Genomic DNA, 19,159 nt, shown 5'->3' with positions numbered 1-19,159 from the left:
TTAATTCACCTTAAAAATACAACATATAAAAAAAACTATTTCAAAAACCTATAATAGTAAATCAATAATATTAATGTATATCAGTGAATAAATTAAACCTATTCACAGGATTTGTTTTCAGGCTTAAAAAGAAAAGAAAAGAAAATATTAATAAAAAGCTAATAAAAATGACAAAACACACATAATTACTAAAACTGAATATATAGGAATATAAACCATTCAAAATATTAATAAAAATTAATATTTGATACTAAAATAAAACTGCAAATAAATTAACAATTCTCCTTTTGTTTAATTCCATTTGATGCACTAAAAGAAAAATAAAAGAAAAAAACTTTTCAAAATGACTAAAATATACAACAAAATTACTAAAACGAAAACTGAATAAATAAAAATAAAAGCTAACTGAAAGCACTCTGAATGACTCTTAAACAGAATAACTGAAACCTATTCACAGAATTGATTTTCAGCGTCTGACAGTCAGAAATAACCCAGGCGTGAGTGAACATTAAACATTAACCAGCATGAGGAGAGCTTCATCTTTCATCCAGCCTTTATCTTGCTGACAAAACAGTTCAAACGTCCCGGGATGAAGCACGTGCTAAAGGTCATTAATAAAGACATCCCCGTTACTAGCACATCTCACACACAATCTCCAGCACTTCCCTGAGGAGCTCAGTCTTGAAGGACGTACCTGCCAGACGACGACATGAGGATGAGGCTGAAACTGAAGCTCCCAAACCCGGGCCTGGATGATCGGATCCCGTCTCACGCCGAGCTGGAGAAGCTGGAGGTGGAGGAGGCTGGAGAGCGGCCGCAGTGGGACAACAAAACCCAGTACATGCTGACCTGTGTGGGCTTCTGTGTGGGGCTGGGGAACGTCTGGAGGTTCCCGTATCTCTGCCAGAGCCACGGAGGAGGTGAGGCTGATAATCACAGGAGAAATCACAGTCAGAATGGGTTTGTGTCACACGTGCTGATGAACTCACTGTAGATGTTGCATAAACCAGAACAGATTTACTGGAGTGTTACTCTAAAAAAAAAAAAAAAAAAAGTAATCAATTACTAGCTAATTCTCTAAAACCATTGCATTACTTCTTACTCATTTCTTTCTAAATCTACAATAAATCTAGACCTGTTGAACAGTACAAGGATAGACATGATAGATATAGTTAAACGTATCTTGATTTAAAAATGTTTGCACTGGAAAACAAGACAAAAATTACTTTTTTGCAGTGCATGCAACATTTAATGCCACGGCTTTATGGCTTTAAGACTTTCTGCTCTGATTTGAGTCATTTTAAGGCCTTAATTTATAAATTAAGACATTTTAAGAGCAGCAGAAACCTTGTTTAATGATTAAAAACAAGTTTGACCAAATAAAACTTGATTTAGGGATAATCATCTTACTTTTCAATCTCTAATTAGACCAATCTACATTCTTATGTAACTGACCTTTAAATTACCTTTAGTTAGTCTAAGTTGTTTATGCAACTGGCCAGAGAAGAGTAATTAGCATCGCATCATTGAGTAATAAAGTTAATGTGTATCGATTAAATATTCCTGTAGTCATTAAATCACCTGAGAGGATCCTGAGAGGATCAAACTCCACCTTAAAGCTAAAATCTTAAATTTGAGTATTCTCTAAAATGATTATAATTATAAATAATTGTATTATATTATAATGCATTAAAATAGGCAGTTATAAAATTAATATGATTATTAATATGGGTTATTAATACCCACTTAAGTCACTTTGGATAAAAATATCTGGCAAATGCATAAAAGTATACCTGATAAAAGATTAATATTCAAGTGTAAAATGAATGAATAAATTAATAAATAAAATGTTTCTTCATTGTCAGTTGCTTTAGATAAAAGTGTCTGCTAAATGCATGAATGTAACTAACTAATTAAATAAACAAATAAATAAAATGTTCCAACATTATAAGTTGTTTTGGATAATGCAACTAACAATGCAACTGCATTAATGCAACTAACTAACTAGTTTCTCCATTGTAAGCTGTTTTGGATAAAAGTGTCTTTGGATAAAAGTGTCTCCTACCTACACAACTAACTAACTAAATAAAATGTTCCTCCATTGTAAATTGTTTTGGATAAAAGTATCTGCTAAATGCATGAATGTAACTAACTAACTAACTAGCTAGCTAAAACTAAGTAACTAAAAAAATCCTCCAGTGTAAGTTGTTTTGGATAAAAGTGTCTGCTAAATGCATGAATGTAACTAACTAACTAACTAACTAACTAACTAACTAACTAAAATGTTCCTCCATTGTAAGTTGTTTTGGATAAAAGTGTCTGCTAAATGCATGAATGTAACTAACTAACTAACTAACTAACTAACTAACTAACTAACTAAAATGTTCCTCCATTGTAAGTTGTTTTGGATAAAAGTGTCTGCTAAATGCATGAATGTAACTAACTAACTAACTAACTAACTAAAACTAAGAATAAAAAAAACCCAATGTAAGTTGTTTTGGATAAAAGTGTCTGCTAAATGCCTAATTGTATCTACCTATTTACCTATTTACCTACCTACCTACCTACCTACCTACCTAACTAACTAACTAAAACTAACTAAAATGTTCCTCCATTGTAAGTTGTTTTGGATAAAAGTGTCTGCTAAATGCATGAATGTAACTAACTAACTAACTAACTAAAACTAACTAAAACGACCCACAAAAGTTGTTTTGGATAAAAGTGTCTGCTGAATGCATGAATGTATCTAACAACCTAACTAACTAACTAACTAACTAACTAACTAACTAACTAACTAACTAAAATGTTCCTCCATTGTAAATTGTTTTGGATAAAAGTGTCTGCTAAATGCATGAATGTAACTAACTAACTAACTAGCTAGCTAACTAAAACTAAGTAACTAAAAAAATCCTCCAGTGTAAGTTGTTTTGGATAAAGGTGTCTGCTAAATGCATAACTGCATCTACCCATTTACCTACCTACCTACCTACTTAACTAACTAACTAACTAAAACTAACTAACTAAAATGTTCCTCCATTGTAAGTTGTTTTGGATAAAAGTGTCTGCTAAATGCATGAATGTAACTAACTAACTAACTAGCTAGCTAACTAAAACTAAGTAACTAAAAAAATCCTCCAGTGTAAGTTGTTTTGGATAAAGGTGTCTGCTAAATGCATAACTGCATCTACCCATTTACCTACCTACCTACCTACTTAACTAACTAACTAACTAACTAAAACTAACTAACTAAAATGTTCCTCCATTGTAAGTTGTTTTGGATAAAAGTGTCTGCTAAATGCATGAATGTAACTAACTAACTAACTAACTAAAACTAACTAACTAAAACGACCCACAAAAGTTGTTTTGGATAAAAGTGTCTGCTGAATGCATGAATGTATCTAACAACCTAACTAACTAACTAACTAACTAACTAACTAACTAACTAAAATGTTCCTCCATTGTAAGTTGTTTTGGATAAAAGTGTCTGCTAAATGCATGAATGTAACTAACTAACTAACTAACTAACTAACTAACTAAAACTAAGAATTAAAAAAACCCAATGTAAGTTGTTTTGGATAAAAGTGTCTGCTAAATGCCTAATTGTATCTACCTATTTACCTACCTACCTACCTACCTAACTAACTAAAACTAACTAACTAAAATGTTCCTCCATTGTAAGTTGTTTTGGATAAAAGTGTCTGCTAAATGCCTAATTGTATCTACCTATTTACCTACCTACCTACCTAACTAACTAAAACTAACTAACTAAAATGTTCCTCCATTGTAAGTTGTTTTGGATAAAAGTGTCTGCTAAATGCATGAATGTAACTAACTAACTAACTAACTAACTAACTAAAATGTTCCTCCATTGTAAGTTGTTTTGGATAAAAGTGTCTGCTAAATGCATGAATGTAACTAACTAACTAACTAAAACTAAGAATAAAAAAAACCCAATGTAAGTTGTTTTGGATAAAAGTGTCTGCTAAATGCCTAATTGTATCTACCTATTTACCTACCTACCTACCTACCTACCTAACTAAAACTAACTAACTAAAATGTTCCTCCATTGTAAGTTGTTTTGGATAAAAGTGTCTGCTAAATGCATGAATGTAACTAACTAACTAACTAACTAACTAAAATGTTCCTCGATTGTAAGTTGTTTTGGATAAAAGTGTCTGCTAAATGCATGAATGTAACTAACTAATTAAATAAACAAATAAATAAAATGTTCCAACATTATAAGTTGTTTTGGATAATGCAACTAACAATGCAACTGCATTAATGCAACTAACTAACTAGTTTCTCCATTGTAAGCTGTTTTGGATAAAAGTGTCTGCTAAACACATAAATGTATCTGACTACCTTCCTACCTACACAACTAACTAACTAAATAAAATGTTCCTCCATTGTAAGTTGTTTTGGATAAAAGTGTCTGCTAAATGCATGAATGTAACTAACTAACTAACTAGCTAGCTAACTAAAACTAAGTAACTAAAAAAATCCTCCAGTGTAAGTTGTTTTGGATAAAAGTGTCTGCTAAATGCATAACTGCATCTACCCATTTACCTACCTACCTACCTACCTACCTACCTACCTAACTAACTAACTAAAACTAAAATGTTCCTCCATTGTAAGTTGTTTTGGATAAAAGTCTGCTAAATGCATGAATCTAACTCACTAGCTAACTAAAACTAAGTAACAAAAAAAAAAAAAAAATCCTCCATTGTAAGTTGTTTTGGATAAAATTGTCTGCTAAATGCATGAATGTAAATAACTAATAAATAAGTAAGTAACTAAATACATATACTTCTCTGTTGTAGGGTGCTTTGGGGAAAAACTGCTAAATTTATTAAAGCAATATTTTTTTTTAGGAATTCAAAAAAAAAAGAAAAGAAAAATAATATTCAAAAATAAACATTTGTAGACATTAATATGCTAATTTCTTACAAATTCTTTAAACTTACAAAAATTCCTAAAAACCCATGAATGCAAGCACAGGGTTTTACAGCTGACATCAGCATAATCCACTCTAATATTAGTATGTTTGCTGTACCTTCTGGTTTTAGGAGCGTTTATGATTCCGTTCCTGATTCTCCTGGTTCTGGAGGGAATCCCGCTGCTGCATCTGGAGTTTGCCATTGGTCAGAGACTGAGGAAGGGCAGCGTCGGCGTCTGGAGATCCATCAACCCGTATCTGACCGGAGTGGGTGAGTCACAGACTCATAAACGCGAGACTGACTGATAAACGTATGGGAAACGACCTTGACTCCTGAAAGACCCACTGCAGGAATCACTTCAGCTGGCCTCTGCTGGGAAATGCTGCTTCTGTTTTTAAAGCATCACGCTTGTGTTTTCTCAGGCATCGCGTCCATGCTGGCGTCCTTCATCGTGGGGATGTACTACAACACCATCATGGCCTGGGTCATGTGGTACTTCTTCAACTCAATGCAGGATCCGCTGCCATGGAGTCAGTGTCCCGTTAACGCCAACAGGACAGGTAAACCTGCAGCTCACATCAACATCAGCGTTACTGATAACCAAAACTATTCAAATCATTCACTTGAAGCCTTTATGCACAATGCATTATAAAGCTATTCATAATGTACATTGAAAAGCGACTTGCAGTGTATTCAAAGTATACATTTTCATTAGTCCTCACTTTCCCTGGGAATCAAACCTATGACCTTGGGATTGTATGTTGCAATGCATTACATTGTATATCTTCTAATACATAATTTTAACTGCAGTTGAAATGCATTATAATATTTGCAGATTCATTATGTCTGTAATCGATTGTTTGTTTTTTCTTTTTAAAGGTGCAACAATGAATAGATAAATATTATAATGTATTACAAGTGTTGTTGTAATTATTCATGAGATCATACAATGCATTATTCACAAGGTGAATTAGAAGAAATAATGCATTAAAAATATGTTTATAATGCATTTACTATAGTACAACCACAGTTAATTTTCTTAAAGGATTTGTATTTGTGTATACTTTCTTTTTTCTTTGTTTTGTTTGTATAACTGTACTGCCTTAATGGTTTGATGTTAGGCCTACTGAAAAAAAAGTTCGCGAAATTGCTCTGAAATCCTGATACGAAACAATTCACGAACCCGCACCAAAGTCCCGATCTGAATCAAATGATTCGCCTACGCATTATTTCAAATCAGGATTCGGAGAGCGTATCGGGAATCATTTGATTTGTGATTTGAATCATTCAATTCTCTAAATGATTGACAAAACCCGTTCCGTTCCAAATAAAATTATTCGTGATACACGATTTAAAGTCCCGATCTGAATCAAATGATTCACAATCCGCGCTCCGAAGTTCTGATCTGAAATGATGCTTCGCAAGTCGCTAATCAGATCGGAACATCAGAGCAGGTTTGCGAATCTTTTGATCAGAACTTCGGATTGTGAAACATTTGATTCAGATCGGGACCAGTTTTGGCTAAAAGTGTCTGCTAAATGCATGAATGTATCTAACTACCTACCTACCTACCTACACAACTAACTAACTAATTAACTAACTAACTAAAATGTTCTGCAATTGTAAGTTGTTTTGGATAAAAGTGTCTGCTAAATGCATGAATGTAACTAACTAACTAACTAACCAACCAACTAACTAAGTAAAACTAAGTAACTAAAAAAATCCTCCAGTGTAAGTTGTTTTGGATAAAAGTGTCTGCCAAATGCATAACTGTATCTACATATTTACCTACCTACCTACTTAACTAACTAAAACTAACTAACTAACTAACTAACTAACTAGCAAGTCCCGATCTGAATCAAATGATTCGCGAATAGCGCTCAGAAGTCACGATCAAAAGATTCACGAACCTGCTCTGATGTTGCGATCTGAAAAGTGATTCGCGAAGCATCATTTCAGATCAGGACTCGGAGCGCGGATCACAAATCTTTTTACTTAGATTGTAACTTTGCGTATGGCGAATCATTTGATTTGAATCAATCAATTTGCTAAATGATTCACGACCCCGCACCGAAGTCCCGATTTGAAAAACGATTTGCCAAAGCATCATTTCAAACCAGAACTCTTAGCGCGTATCGCGAATCATTTGATTTGAATGATTCAATTCGCGAAATGATTCACGAACCCGATCCATTCTAAATAAAATGATTCGCGATACGCGATTTAAAGCCTGCGTCCCAATGTGTATAATATCCACCCTAAATTGTGTGATACTAGTAAATTTCAATAGTATTTAGAGCAGATAGGGTGGATACTATGCATATTGGGATGCGTTGGAGGCTCCGCGCTCCGAAGTTCTGGTCAAAAGATTCACAAACCCGCTCCAATGTTCCGATCTGAATAGTGATTCGCGAAGCATCATTTCAGATCAGGACTCGGAGCGTGGATCACGAATCAATTGACTTAGACCGCAACTTGCGTATGGCAAATCATTAGATTTGAATCATTCATTTCGCGAAATGATTCACTAACCCGTTACGCTCTAAATTAAATGATTCGCGATACATAATTTATTTGAGGTCCAGATCGCGATCCGATTCGAGCGCTTCGAATAATTTTGCGACTCAAAGGTTTAACTTATACCAACGTGCTTTTTAAAATCGTCAAAAGCGATGTCTAGTTTTTGCTAAGGAATCGATTAAATGATCGAAGTCACGAGTTTGAATCAATCGGGGCGGTTCCAGCGTAAATGACTCAATTGATTTGGTTCATCTGTTCCTCTTTTCGCGTTTTCAGCCATGTTTACACAACACTGTCCGTACTACTAGCTTAGCTCGATTGTTTTCTGACATTAACTGAAATAAGCAAAAAAGGTGTTTTATGATTTAAGTGAAAAAATATATGCTTAAAGTGCTATTTTATAGATACATTGTCTTTCAATAATTCAAGTAGTTTTCGAGTACCTCTTTAATAACATTGACATTTTCAAGAGTTTTTAAGGCCTTAAATTTCAAAAAGTGAAATTTAAGCACTTTAAGCACCTTCAAAACATAAATGTAAATATCAAACAAAAAACCTAAATGTTTAAATTAGGAAACGTAAAATAAAAACATATTTCAGTTAGTTACCAAGGAAACATTTCTCATTTTAAGTTGAAGCTGGAGTACTAAAATGACTAAAACTGAAATATCATGCTGCTAACATCATTTCAGCTGAACAAACCCATATCGAATAAGAACAGATTTGATGGATGTGATGATGATGGATGTCTCTGGCGCAGGTCTGGAGCCAGAATGCGAACGCAGTTCTCCGGTGGATTATTTCTGGTACAGAGAGACTCTGAACAGCTCGGCGGCGATCGAGGACTCGGGCGGTCTGCAGTGGTGGCTGGTGCTCTGTCTGCTCTGCGCCTGGATCGTCCTGTACGTCTGCTGCATCAGAGGCATCGAGACCACCGGGAAGGTAACAACAAACCCACCTACAACACAAAACACATTTCAGATTCATTAATATTATCAATATGACTGCACAGATGACAACAAAACAAAAGTTGATACATATGATGATATTATTGTCTTCTGTAACAAATTTAAATGTTTGTGGAAAAACAATGATTGTGATTCACAATGTTCCTAAAACATTCAAACGTCCAGTGCTGCTGCTGAACAAAATGTTACTTAAAATGTCACCACAACAAAAATGAACTCACTTTCTATCATTCTTTGAATATTTATTTGCAATATTTCAAGAATGTTAACATTCAACAAAGATCAGTAACATCAGATGTTTTTATAATCAAGTAAAATACATCGTCATAAAAATACTCCAAGAACATCATTCTAAGAATGTTTTCTTTTAGTTAGATGAAAAATCATGTTAAATATAAATAACGTTATAAGAACACTTTATAAATGTTATTTTAAGAACATTTCTTCTTAATATTTAATTGAAAGTTGTGGGAATTATACATTTTCCTAATTAGCTTTAATTTGTATTCATTTTCAGCAATTTTAGTACTCTAACTTAAGCCTATTTATTTTAGTTAATTCTCAAATCAAAATTCTAATGTTAGTGTAAGTTTTAGAACAACAACTAATCTATTTTATTTCAATTATTCTCAAAGCAACATTTCTAGTTTTAGTAAGTTTTGTAATTTTGTATTTGTAAAAATATTTCTTTTTATTTTAATTTAATTGCTTTAATTTATTGTAGTTTTAGAACTGCAACTAATCTATTTTATTTCAATTAATTCTCAAAGCAACATTTTAATGTTGGTTTAATTTTCTATTTGTAAATGAACTTTTATTTAAATGCTTTAATTTATTGTAGTTTTATAAGTACAACTAATCTATTTTATTTCAATAAATTCTCAAAGCAGCATTTCTAATTTTAGTGTAAGTTGTGTAATTTTGTATTTGTAAAAATATTTCTATTTTAATTTAATTGCTTTAGTTCATCATAGTTTTAGAAGTACAACTAATCTGTTTCATTTCAATTAATTCTCAAAGCAACATTTCTAAATTTGTGGAAGTTTTGTAATTTTGTTATGTGCGCTATTGTACAACATATTTCTATTTAATTTATTTTTAAATCTATTATAGTATTAGTTCTCCAACTAACATATTCAATTAGCTCCCAAGGCAGCATTTCTAACTTTATGTGCTTTTGTATTTCTATTATTATTATTATTATTATTTAATCATTTTAGTACTTTAAGTTATACTTATTTCAGTTAATTCCTAGGGCAACACTTTTTTCTTCTTTTTTTGGTAAAAATATTTCTATTTACATAAATTTAATTGCTTTATTTTAGTGCCGTGCAGAGATTAATCGCATCCAAAAAAAAGTTTTTATGTACATAATAAATGTGTGTGTACTGTGTACATTTATTATGTATATATAAACACACACACATGCACGTATATATTTAAGAAAAATGTGTGTATATATATTTAATATATTTATATATATTTTGAATTGTACATTGTATAAAACGCTGTAGAAATGAACGTGAATGCAGTGCAATATCCTGTAAATCCATCATCTCCTGTTTTTCTCAGGCCGTGTACATCACGTCCACTTTACCCTACGTGGTTCTCACCATCTTCCTGATTCGAGCTCTGACACTGAAAGGATCTGTGAGCGGAATTAAGTTCCTCTTCACTCCAGACGTACGTTTGCTGCTGAACCCTGTGTGTGTGTTTGTGTATTAACTCACTGAACTCCAGCAGCTCTGATGCTCTTCTGCTTCCCTGTTGAAGGTGAATGAGCTGATGAACCCGACCACGTGGCTGGACGCAGGAGCTCAGGTGCTCTTCTCCTTCTCTTTGGCGTTTGGAGGACTCATCTCCTTCTCCAGCTACAACTCGGTCCAGTAAGTCATCTGAAACACAAACTACAAAACCTAGTGAGTCTGATGATGACATGATCAACCGCCTAATATTTTTTCATATATGCCATCAGCAATAACTGTGAGCAAGATGCCGTCACTATATCCATTATCAACGGTCTGACGTCAGTCTACTCCGCAACCGTCATTTACTCCATCATCGGCTTCAGAGCAACGGAGAAGTACGACACATGTCTGGACAGGTACAGAACATCCTTCCCATTAACCACATTATAACACTTTAGACAAAAAGACTGGACAGCACAATTGTTTGCAACATTGATAATTATCAGAAATGTTTCTTGAGCAGCAAATCAGCATATTAGAATGGTGTCTGAAGGATCATGTGACACTGAAGACTGGAGTAATGATGCTTAAAATTCAGCTGCGCATCAGAAATAAACTAGAACTACTTTGACGTTGGCTTGATAAAGCTAAAACAGGAAGTTAAAAAAAGTCAAATACACTGTAAAAAACAATTTGTTGAGTCAACTTAAAATAATTTGTAACCTGACTGCCTTAAAATTTTAAGTTTAGTCAACTCAAAAAAAGTTTATTCAACTTGAAATGTTAAGTTATACTAAGTGACAACTTAGATATTTGAGTTAAATCAACTTAAAATTTTAAGGCAGCTGGGTTACTTACCCATCTGTTAAGTTTAGCAAACACAAATATCTAAGTTGTTACTTAGTACAACTTAACATTTCAAGTTGACTAAAGTTATTTTAGTTGACTGAACTTAAAATTTTAAGGCAGCAGGGTAACTAATTATTTTAAACTGACTCAACAAATTGTGTTTTTTATTTTTTACAGTGTACTAGACGTTAGAAGTTTAAAGTAGTTTTAAAGATAGAGAGATACATAGACAGATAGCATGTTGTTGGCATGTTATTAACATAATTAACAAGTCACTGGCTTGTTGCTAACATGATTAACATGTAGTTAGCATGTTGTTAGCATGTTTCTAGCATGATTAGCAAGTTACTAGCATGTCAGAAACATGTTGCTAGCATATTTCTGCCATGATAAGTTACTAGCATGTTGCTGACGTGTTTTAACATGAATAGAATGTTGATAGCATGTTGTTAGTATGTTTTAACATGATTAGCAAGTATGTTGTCAGCATGATTAACAAGTTACTGACATGCTGCTAGCATGATTCTAACATAATTAACATGTTGATAGCATGTTTTTAACATGATTACCATGGTACTAGCATGTTTACGGCATAATTAGCAAGTTGCTAGATTGCTGTTACCATGTTTTAGCATGATTACCATGTTGTTAGCATGACTAACATAATTAGCATGTTATTAGCATGATTAGCATGTTACGAGCTTGTTATTAGCATGATTAGCAAGTTACTAACATGTTGCTAACATGATTCTAGCATGATTAGCATGTTGCTATCACATTTCTAACATGATTAGCATGTTACTAGCTTGTTAACGTGATTAGCAAGTTACTAGCAGGTTTCTAGCATGATTAACATGTTACTAATGTGTTGCTAGCATGATTAACATGTTTCTACCATGATTAGCAAGTTACTAGCATGCTGCTAACATGATTCTAGCATGATTAGAAAGTTACTAGCATATTGCTAACATGATTCTAGCATGATTAGGATGTTACTAATGTGTTGCTAGCAGGATTAACATGTTTCTACCATGATTAGCAAGTTACTTGCATTTTGCTAACATGATTCTAGCATGATTAGCATGTTACTAATGCGTTGCTAGCATGATTAACATGTTTCTACCATGATTAGCAAGTTACTACCATTTTGCTAACATGATTCTAGCATGATTAGCATGTTACTAATGCGTTGCTAGCATGATTAACATGTTTCTACCATGATTAGCAAGTTACTAGCATTTTGCTAACATGATTCTAGCATGATTAGCATGTTACTAATGCGTTGCTAGCATGATTAACATGTTTCTACCATGATTAGCAAGTTACTAGCATGTTGCTAACATGATTCTAGCATGATTAGCATGTTACTAATGCGTTGCTAGCATGATTAACATGTTTCTACCATGATTAGCAAGTTACTAGCATGTTGTTAGCATGTTTTAACATGATTAGCAAGTATGTTGTCAACATGATTGTTAAAAACATACTAACAACATGCTAGCAACATTCTATTCATGTTAAAACACGTCAGCAACATGCTAGTAACTTATCATGGCAGAAATATGCTAGCAACATGTTTCTGACATGCTAGTAACTTGCTAATCATGCTAATAACATGTTAATCATGCTAGAGACATGCTAGTAACTTGCTAATCATATGTTAATCATGCTAGAGACATGCTAGTAACTTGCTAATCATGCTAGAAACATGCTAACAACATGCTAACTACATGTTAATCATGTTAGCAACAAGCCAGTGACCTGTTAATTATGTTAATAACATGCCAACAACATGCTATCTGTCTATGTATCTCTCTATCTTTAAAACTACTTTAAACTTCTAACGTCTAGTACACTGTAAAAAATAAAAAACACAATTTGTTGAGTCAGTTTAAAATAATTAGTTACCCTGCTGCCTTAAAATTTTAAGTTCAGTCAACTAAAATAACTTTAGTCAACTTGAAATGTTAAGTTGTACTAAGTAACAAACAACTGTGTTTGCTAAACTTAACAGATGGGTAAGTAACCCAGCTGCCTTAAAATTTGAAGTTGATTTAACTCAAATATCTAAGTTGTCACTTAGTATAACTTAACATTTCAAGTTGAATAAACTTTTTTTGAGTTGACTAAACTTAAAATTTTAAGGCAGTCAGGTTACAAATTATTTTAAGTTGACTCAACAAATTTTTTTTACAGTGTATTTGACTTTTTCTAACTTCCTGTTTTAGCTTTTTCAAGCCAATGTCAAAGTAGTTCTATTAACAAGTTACTAACATGCTGCTAGCATGATTCTAGCATAATTAACATGTTCATAGCATGTTTTTAACATGATTACATTGTTACTAGTATGTTTATAGCATGATTAGCAAGTTGCTAGCATTCTTTTAGCATGTTTTAGCATGATTACCATGTTGCTAACATGATTAGCATGTTGTCATCACATTTCTAACATGATTAGCATGTTACTAACGTGTTGCTAGCATGTGTCTAACATGATTATCATGTTACTAGTTTGTTGTTAGCGTGAGTAGTAAGTTACTAGCATGTTTCTAGCATGATTAACATGTTGTTAACATGTTTCTAGCATGATTAGCAACACGTTAGTAACATGCTAACCATACTAGCACTTTGCTAATCATGCTAACAACAAGCTAATAACATGCTAATCATGATATAAACATGCTAATCATGTTAGCAACATGCTAGAAACAGGCAAACATCATGCAAGTAACATGCTAATCTACTAGAGTCATGCTAGCAACATGTTAATCATGCTTGTAACATGCTAACAACATGTCTATATTTATCCATCTATCTGATACTATTGTCTTCAAAACCTTGAAGCTTTAAGCTTTAAAACTACTTTAAACTTAAATCTGTTTCACACTGAAAATCATCAGACTTTCAAAACTTAAAATCTTTTCAAACTTTTTAAAACTTAAAACGTTTCATACTATCTGGTCTGGCTTTTTCAAGCCAACATCAAAGTTTGTCTTGACAAACTTTTTTTAAAATCTAGTTATATTGTACAATATATTCACACAGAAAACAGCTGCTTGAAATTATAAGAATATTTCACTATTTTACTGTAGTTTTGATCAAATAAATGCAGCCTTGGTGAGCAGAAGAGACTTTCAGAAACTCTTACTGAACAGTAGCGTTACCACATTGTACTATACTTCTGCCAGTAACATCCTGACGCTGATAAACGTGTTCGATCTGCCGGAGGGAAACATCACCGAGAGCAACTACGACAGTTTTCTTGAGCATCTCAACAGCACGGCACCATCCGCCTTTCAGGAGCTCCAGCTCAAGACCTGTGACATGCATACGCTCCTCAGCGAGGTACTGCAGAAAACACACATTACTAGTCTCCCATGTTGAATGAAAATCTTCCAGAATCTGAGTAAAGCTCTCCAGATGAACAGCTGACCTGCGTTTGGTTTCAGGGAGTGGAGGGAACCGGTCTGGCCTTCATCGTGTTCACTGAGGCCATCACTAAGATGCCCATCTCTCCTCTGTGGTCAGTGCTGTTCTTCATCATGCTCTTCTGTCTGGGATTGTCCACCATGTTCGGGAACATCGAGGGAGTCGTGGTGCCACTGCAGGACCTCAACGTGCTTCCCAAAAAGTGGCCTAAAGAACTCTTCACTGGTAAACAGATCAAAACAAATGGCTTCCAATGACAGCAGAGGATTATCAGCTGACCTGGTGGTGTTTTTCAGGTCTGACGTGTGTCGTGTCCTTCGTGGCGGCGCTCGTATTCGTCCAGTCCTCTGGTAACTACTGGTTGGCTCTGTTTGATGGCTACGCCGGCTCTATTCCTCTGCTGGTAATCGCCTTCTGCGAGATAATCGCTGTGGTTTACGTCTACGGGATTGACAGGTAAAAAAGCCAAAGTTCCTGTTCTAATTCTTGCTCTAATATAATGCAATAAATAGTAACAGCTTGTGTTTGGATAGACGTTTGCTCTGAGCACTGTGAAGATAAGTAAAGCCGTTCTCTCTTAATTCTCCAGGTTTAATAATGACCTTAAGTTCATGGTGGGACACAAGCCCAACATCTTCTGGCAGATCACGTGGCGGTTCCTCAGTCCCATCATCCTCCTGGTCATTCTGATCTTCTACTTTGTCACTAAAGTTAGCCAACAGCTGACCTACAGCGTCTGGGACCCTGAATCGGTACGCATGGGACTATATCTTGCTTTAGAAGATGCACATGCTACACATTTTTACATCACATTGCTACTTTCACCTTATTTTCAAAATGTTTAATATCTAATATATAAATAATAACATAAAAACTGCTGGAAAGATGTGAAGTCAACATGACATCTAAATTTACTTTAATATATGACTAAAAGTACGGTACATTTACAATCAGAAGCTTGTTTCCACCATGGTAAACAAACAAACAAACAAACACAAATAAATGTAATTGCAAGTTTTTATCTTACAGTTCTGACTTTTCTCTTGCAAATCAGAGAAAAGATGTCATTCACTTGTTTGCCACTGTACCCACATTTTGGTCAGATTTTTAAAAAATGTTCTGATCTCATTTTGTAAATGACTTTTCTTTCCGTTTGAAAATGTTTTCTCCTGCTCTGAAGTCCCAATCTGAATAATAATTTGCGATCCATCATTTCAGATAAGGACTGAGCGTGTGATTTTCATTCTAAATCAAATGATTCACAAACACGCTCTTAAGTCTTGGCCTGCGTCCCAATGTGCATACTATCCATCCTAAATTCTATGTGATAGTCATTTTCAATACTATTTAGGGCAGATAGGGTGGATAGTATGCATACTGGCATGCAGGGCCAATCCAATCTGAATCAATTCCGATCTGAATCAAATGATTCGTGAACCCGCTCTGAAGTTCCGATCTGAATCTAATGATTCGTGAACCCTCCAAAGTTTCAATCTCAATCAAATGATTTATGATATGTGAAGATTTAAATCAAATGATTTGCAAACCTGCTCCAACATCCTGATTTAAATTAAATTCACAAACACGCTCTGAAGTCCCGATCTAAATCAAAAGATTCCGTATACGCGAAGTTCCGATCTGAATCAAATGATTCGCTAACCTGCTCCAAAGTTTCAATCTCAGTCAAATGATTCATGATACATGAAGATCTAAGTCAAATGATTCGCAAACCTGCTCCAAAGTCCTGATTTAAATTTAAATGATTCACAAGCACGCTCTGAAGTCCCGATCTAAATCAAAAGATTCACTATATGTGAAGTTCCAATCTAAATCAAGCGATTCACTATACATGAAGTTCCTATTTGAATCAAATGATTCACAAACACGCTCTGAAGTTTCAATCTAAATCAAATGATTTGTGAACACACTCCAAAGTTTCGATCTGAATCTAATGATTCACTAACCTGCTCCAAAGTTTCAGTCTCAATCAAATGATTTATGATACGCGAAGATCTAAATCAAATGATTCACAAACTCACTCCGAAGTCCTGATTTAAATTTAAATTATTAACAAACACGCTCTGAAGTCCCGATCTAAATCAAACTGATTCAGAGTTTCAAAAGGCTCTGTCTCACCCATCACTACGTGCTTTTTAAAATCATTGCAAGCGATGTTGAAATTCGAAAATAAATGGATCTTTTGATCTCTGAAATTCGACTGCTGGTGGCTCTCCTCTTTCTCTTTTTTCCTCCGCTATAGTAGCTGTTGATTATATGTTTTGCATATTGATGGCGCAAAAATTATAGACAATATTAGAATGTTTGCGGGAGATGGCGGTAATAGTCAGAATTTAGCGGGAGCTGGATTAAGAAAACAGTCCCACACTGGCCTCTACTATTGATCACAACCAGTTCAGCACCACTGCTGTGGACAGCACCTAGCGACATTGCACGTAAAGTAATAAGAAGGGACACCTTCAACTGGGTATAGTTCGGGGAACACATCCAGTAGAAAACAAATACCTTTATAGTCTTTGTTGCGTACTAAGAGACATTTTCGGGAAATGCACCACAGAACTGTAAGAAACTCCCACGGCGGAAAATTAAATACAAACGGAAGCAAAATGTCTAAGCCATTTCACACCGCTAGAGAGAGGTGGTGTTGTACTTGTTTGTATAAGACTAAGCTCATCTCTGTTTTAACAGGATACTTTCCCCACTCTTAAAGAGGTGACGTATCCTAGCTGGATCAGCGGCATCATCTTCATCCTCGCCGGCATTCCCAGTCTCAGCATCCCAGGAGTCGCCATCATCCGAGCTGTGTGGAAACTCTGCTCAAACGACAAGGAACAGAAAGAAGAGGACAGCATTTATGAAAAAGATTTCATAGATAAAATTTAATATCACATTAAATAAGACATCAGATACTGGACTTCTATATTTGTACAATATACTCGCAAGCTTTTCTGCCATGTTAATTTATATAATGTATAAGAAATAATGGCGTTTTTTTAATGACATGATTGTCTCCATCTACCTTATTTTAAAACGTGCAGTTGTTTTCCGTGAATGTGCGAGAATTCCAGTTCATTAGTGGCAATGTGCTAACTGAAACAATAAAAATGTGCAGTAAATTGTATAAACCACTTACGATAATACATTTAAAAAAAACATGACAACAAATACTAGTTTATGACAACAAGCAGCAAACTGGAATGAAACCGGAAGTTGTGCACTTTCAAGCACTTGAATTCAGCAAAGAATACAAATGACCCAGTGATTTGAACTAGTTTAAAGCCGGATGAAACAGTGCTGACAAACATCTGAAACACTGAGGCTTTTCAGTCTACAAATCGCCATCATCTACCATGGATTTACAGTAGTAAGGTTAACTGCACTATGGTATTGTGGCAGAAATGTGGGATATTTATATCTAATTTTATTAAATTATTAAAGTAGACATGTATTTAAATGTATTAAAGGGGTAACGGAATATAATTACAGTATTTTTGTGATAAAAACTATAGTGCTTGTGCATTTTTACTAAATTTATTTTGACTACTGTTTTTCATACAAATACCTAGAAACCATATAGTGACATTTTTACCATGGTATTGAGGTGCTATGTGTGGTTTTAACTGTGCTTATCATGATCTAAATGTACGCTACTATGGAAAACCAATGGTTAATTTTAACAAAACTCAAACAGAATTCATTTTCACCAAATAAAAATGAGGTTGTTACCATGTTACTTTTATTTTTTTTGGTAATGAATGAATTTACATCTGCATCCTAACTCAATGTTCTACCACTTTTTACAACTTCCACTTTCAAACACAAATCTACCTTTAAACTTGAAAGAAATCAGTATTTGGAATGTATTGTTATAATTATGGATACCAACTGATAGAAAATTATTCTCGTGTGATAATTTTTGTCCATATCGCTCAGGTCTACACGTGTGTTATCTGCACCATTTCACACAGCACACACTGGTTTTGAACGTGCTGTAGTATTTTATGTCCTTCCTTAACATTTCACATAAATAAAGGTCTTTACACTGGACTCTTGTGATACTTTCGCTCTTTCTTTCTTTCTTTCTTTATTCTCTACTAGTTCAATGACAATCCGCACACAAAGTTGGAAGCAAGTGGACTTCAGGGTTGGGCCAAGGCCAAAATAATAAACAAAAAATTGAAACAGCTTTTTTCCCGTGAAATCTTAAAGGGGTCATCGGATACCCATTTTCCACAAGTTGATATGATTCTTTAGGGTCTTAATGAAAAGTTCAATATATAGTATAATATACTACGGTTAAAAATTCTCAATGGTTGTGTAAAACAACACCCTTTTTACCTTGCCAAAATCAGTTCTGCAAAAATCATTCTGTTGTGGTTGAGGTCGCTTTAAAAGTTAATGAGCTCAGATGTCACTCATTTGATTTAAATGTCACTCTCTCAGTCTGAGATATTCTTTTCTAACTTACATCCCTGCTCCAGCATCGAAACAATGGAGGTCGGACTGTTATAGCTGATTTAAGGCGGATCTGAGGTAAGACGCTCATGTCAATCAACTATTGTGGGAGCGGCCTCTGTGGGTGTGACGTCACACCGACAGGCATCTAAGAATTTCTCAATTTGAAAAAGGGGATATTATTTTTACAGATTAATTAAAAACCACTGCATGGGTTTTTATCATTATAGGGTAGATTTGTTCATACACTGCCAACACACATTAACGTTCAAACAACATGTAAAAGTGAACTTAG

The 19,159-nt window shown here is 34.3% G+C and overlaps 1 protein-coding gene across 1 annotated transcript; it reads left to right on the top strand.

Annotated features, from left to right (window-relative positions):
* Positions 1–630: 630 nt before the first annotated feature.
* LOC127181699 (sodium-dependent neutral amino acid transporter B(0)AT1-like) lies at positions 631–18,450 on the top strand. Its single transcript, XM_051136582.1, has 12 exons — positions 631–920; positions 5,067–5,207; positions 5,360–5,497; positions 8,218–8,399; positions 9,998–10,108; positions 10,199–10,311; positions 10,401–10,529; positions 14,151–14,307; positions 14,412–14,616; positions 14,688–14,847; positions 14,981–15,143; positions 17,098–18,450. Exons 1-12 carry the CDS (start codon positions 710–712, stop codon positions 17,290–17,292), a joined length of 1,905 nt encoding a protein of 634 aa, XP_050992539.1. The 5' UTR covers positions 631–709; the 3' UTR covers positions 17,293–18,450.
* Positions 18,451–19,159: the final 709 nt, after the last annotated feature.

This window comes from Labeo rohita, chromosome 19, assembly GCF_022985175.1.
Source record: "Labeo rohita strain BAU-BD-2019 chromosome 19, IGBB_LRoh.1.0, whole genome shotgun sequence".
NCBI classification, from domain to species: domain Eukaryota; kingdom Metazoa; phylum Chordata; class Actinopteri; order Cypriniformes; family Cyprinidae; genus Labeo; species Labeo rohita.
The sequence above is the reverse complement of the archived record's forward strand: the minus strand, read 5'-3'. Positions and strand labels throughout refer to the sequence as shown.

Coding starts and splice junctions, on each gene's coding strand:
- LOC127181699 (XM_051136582.1), top strand. CDS start 710: ATGAGGATGAGGCTGAAACTGAAGCTCCCAAACCCGGGCCTGGATGAT. Junction 921..5,066: donor CTGCCAGAGCCACGGAGGAG/GTGAGGCTGATA, acceptor TTCTGGTTTTAG/GAGCGTTTATGATTCCGTTC. Junction 14,848..14,980: donor TACGTCTACGGGATTGACAG/GTAAAAAAGCCA, acceptor TTAATTCTCCAG/GTTTAATAATGACCTTAAGT.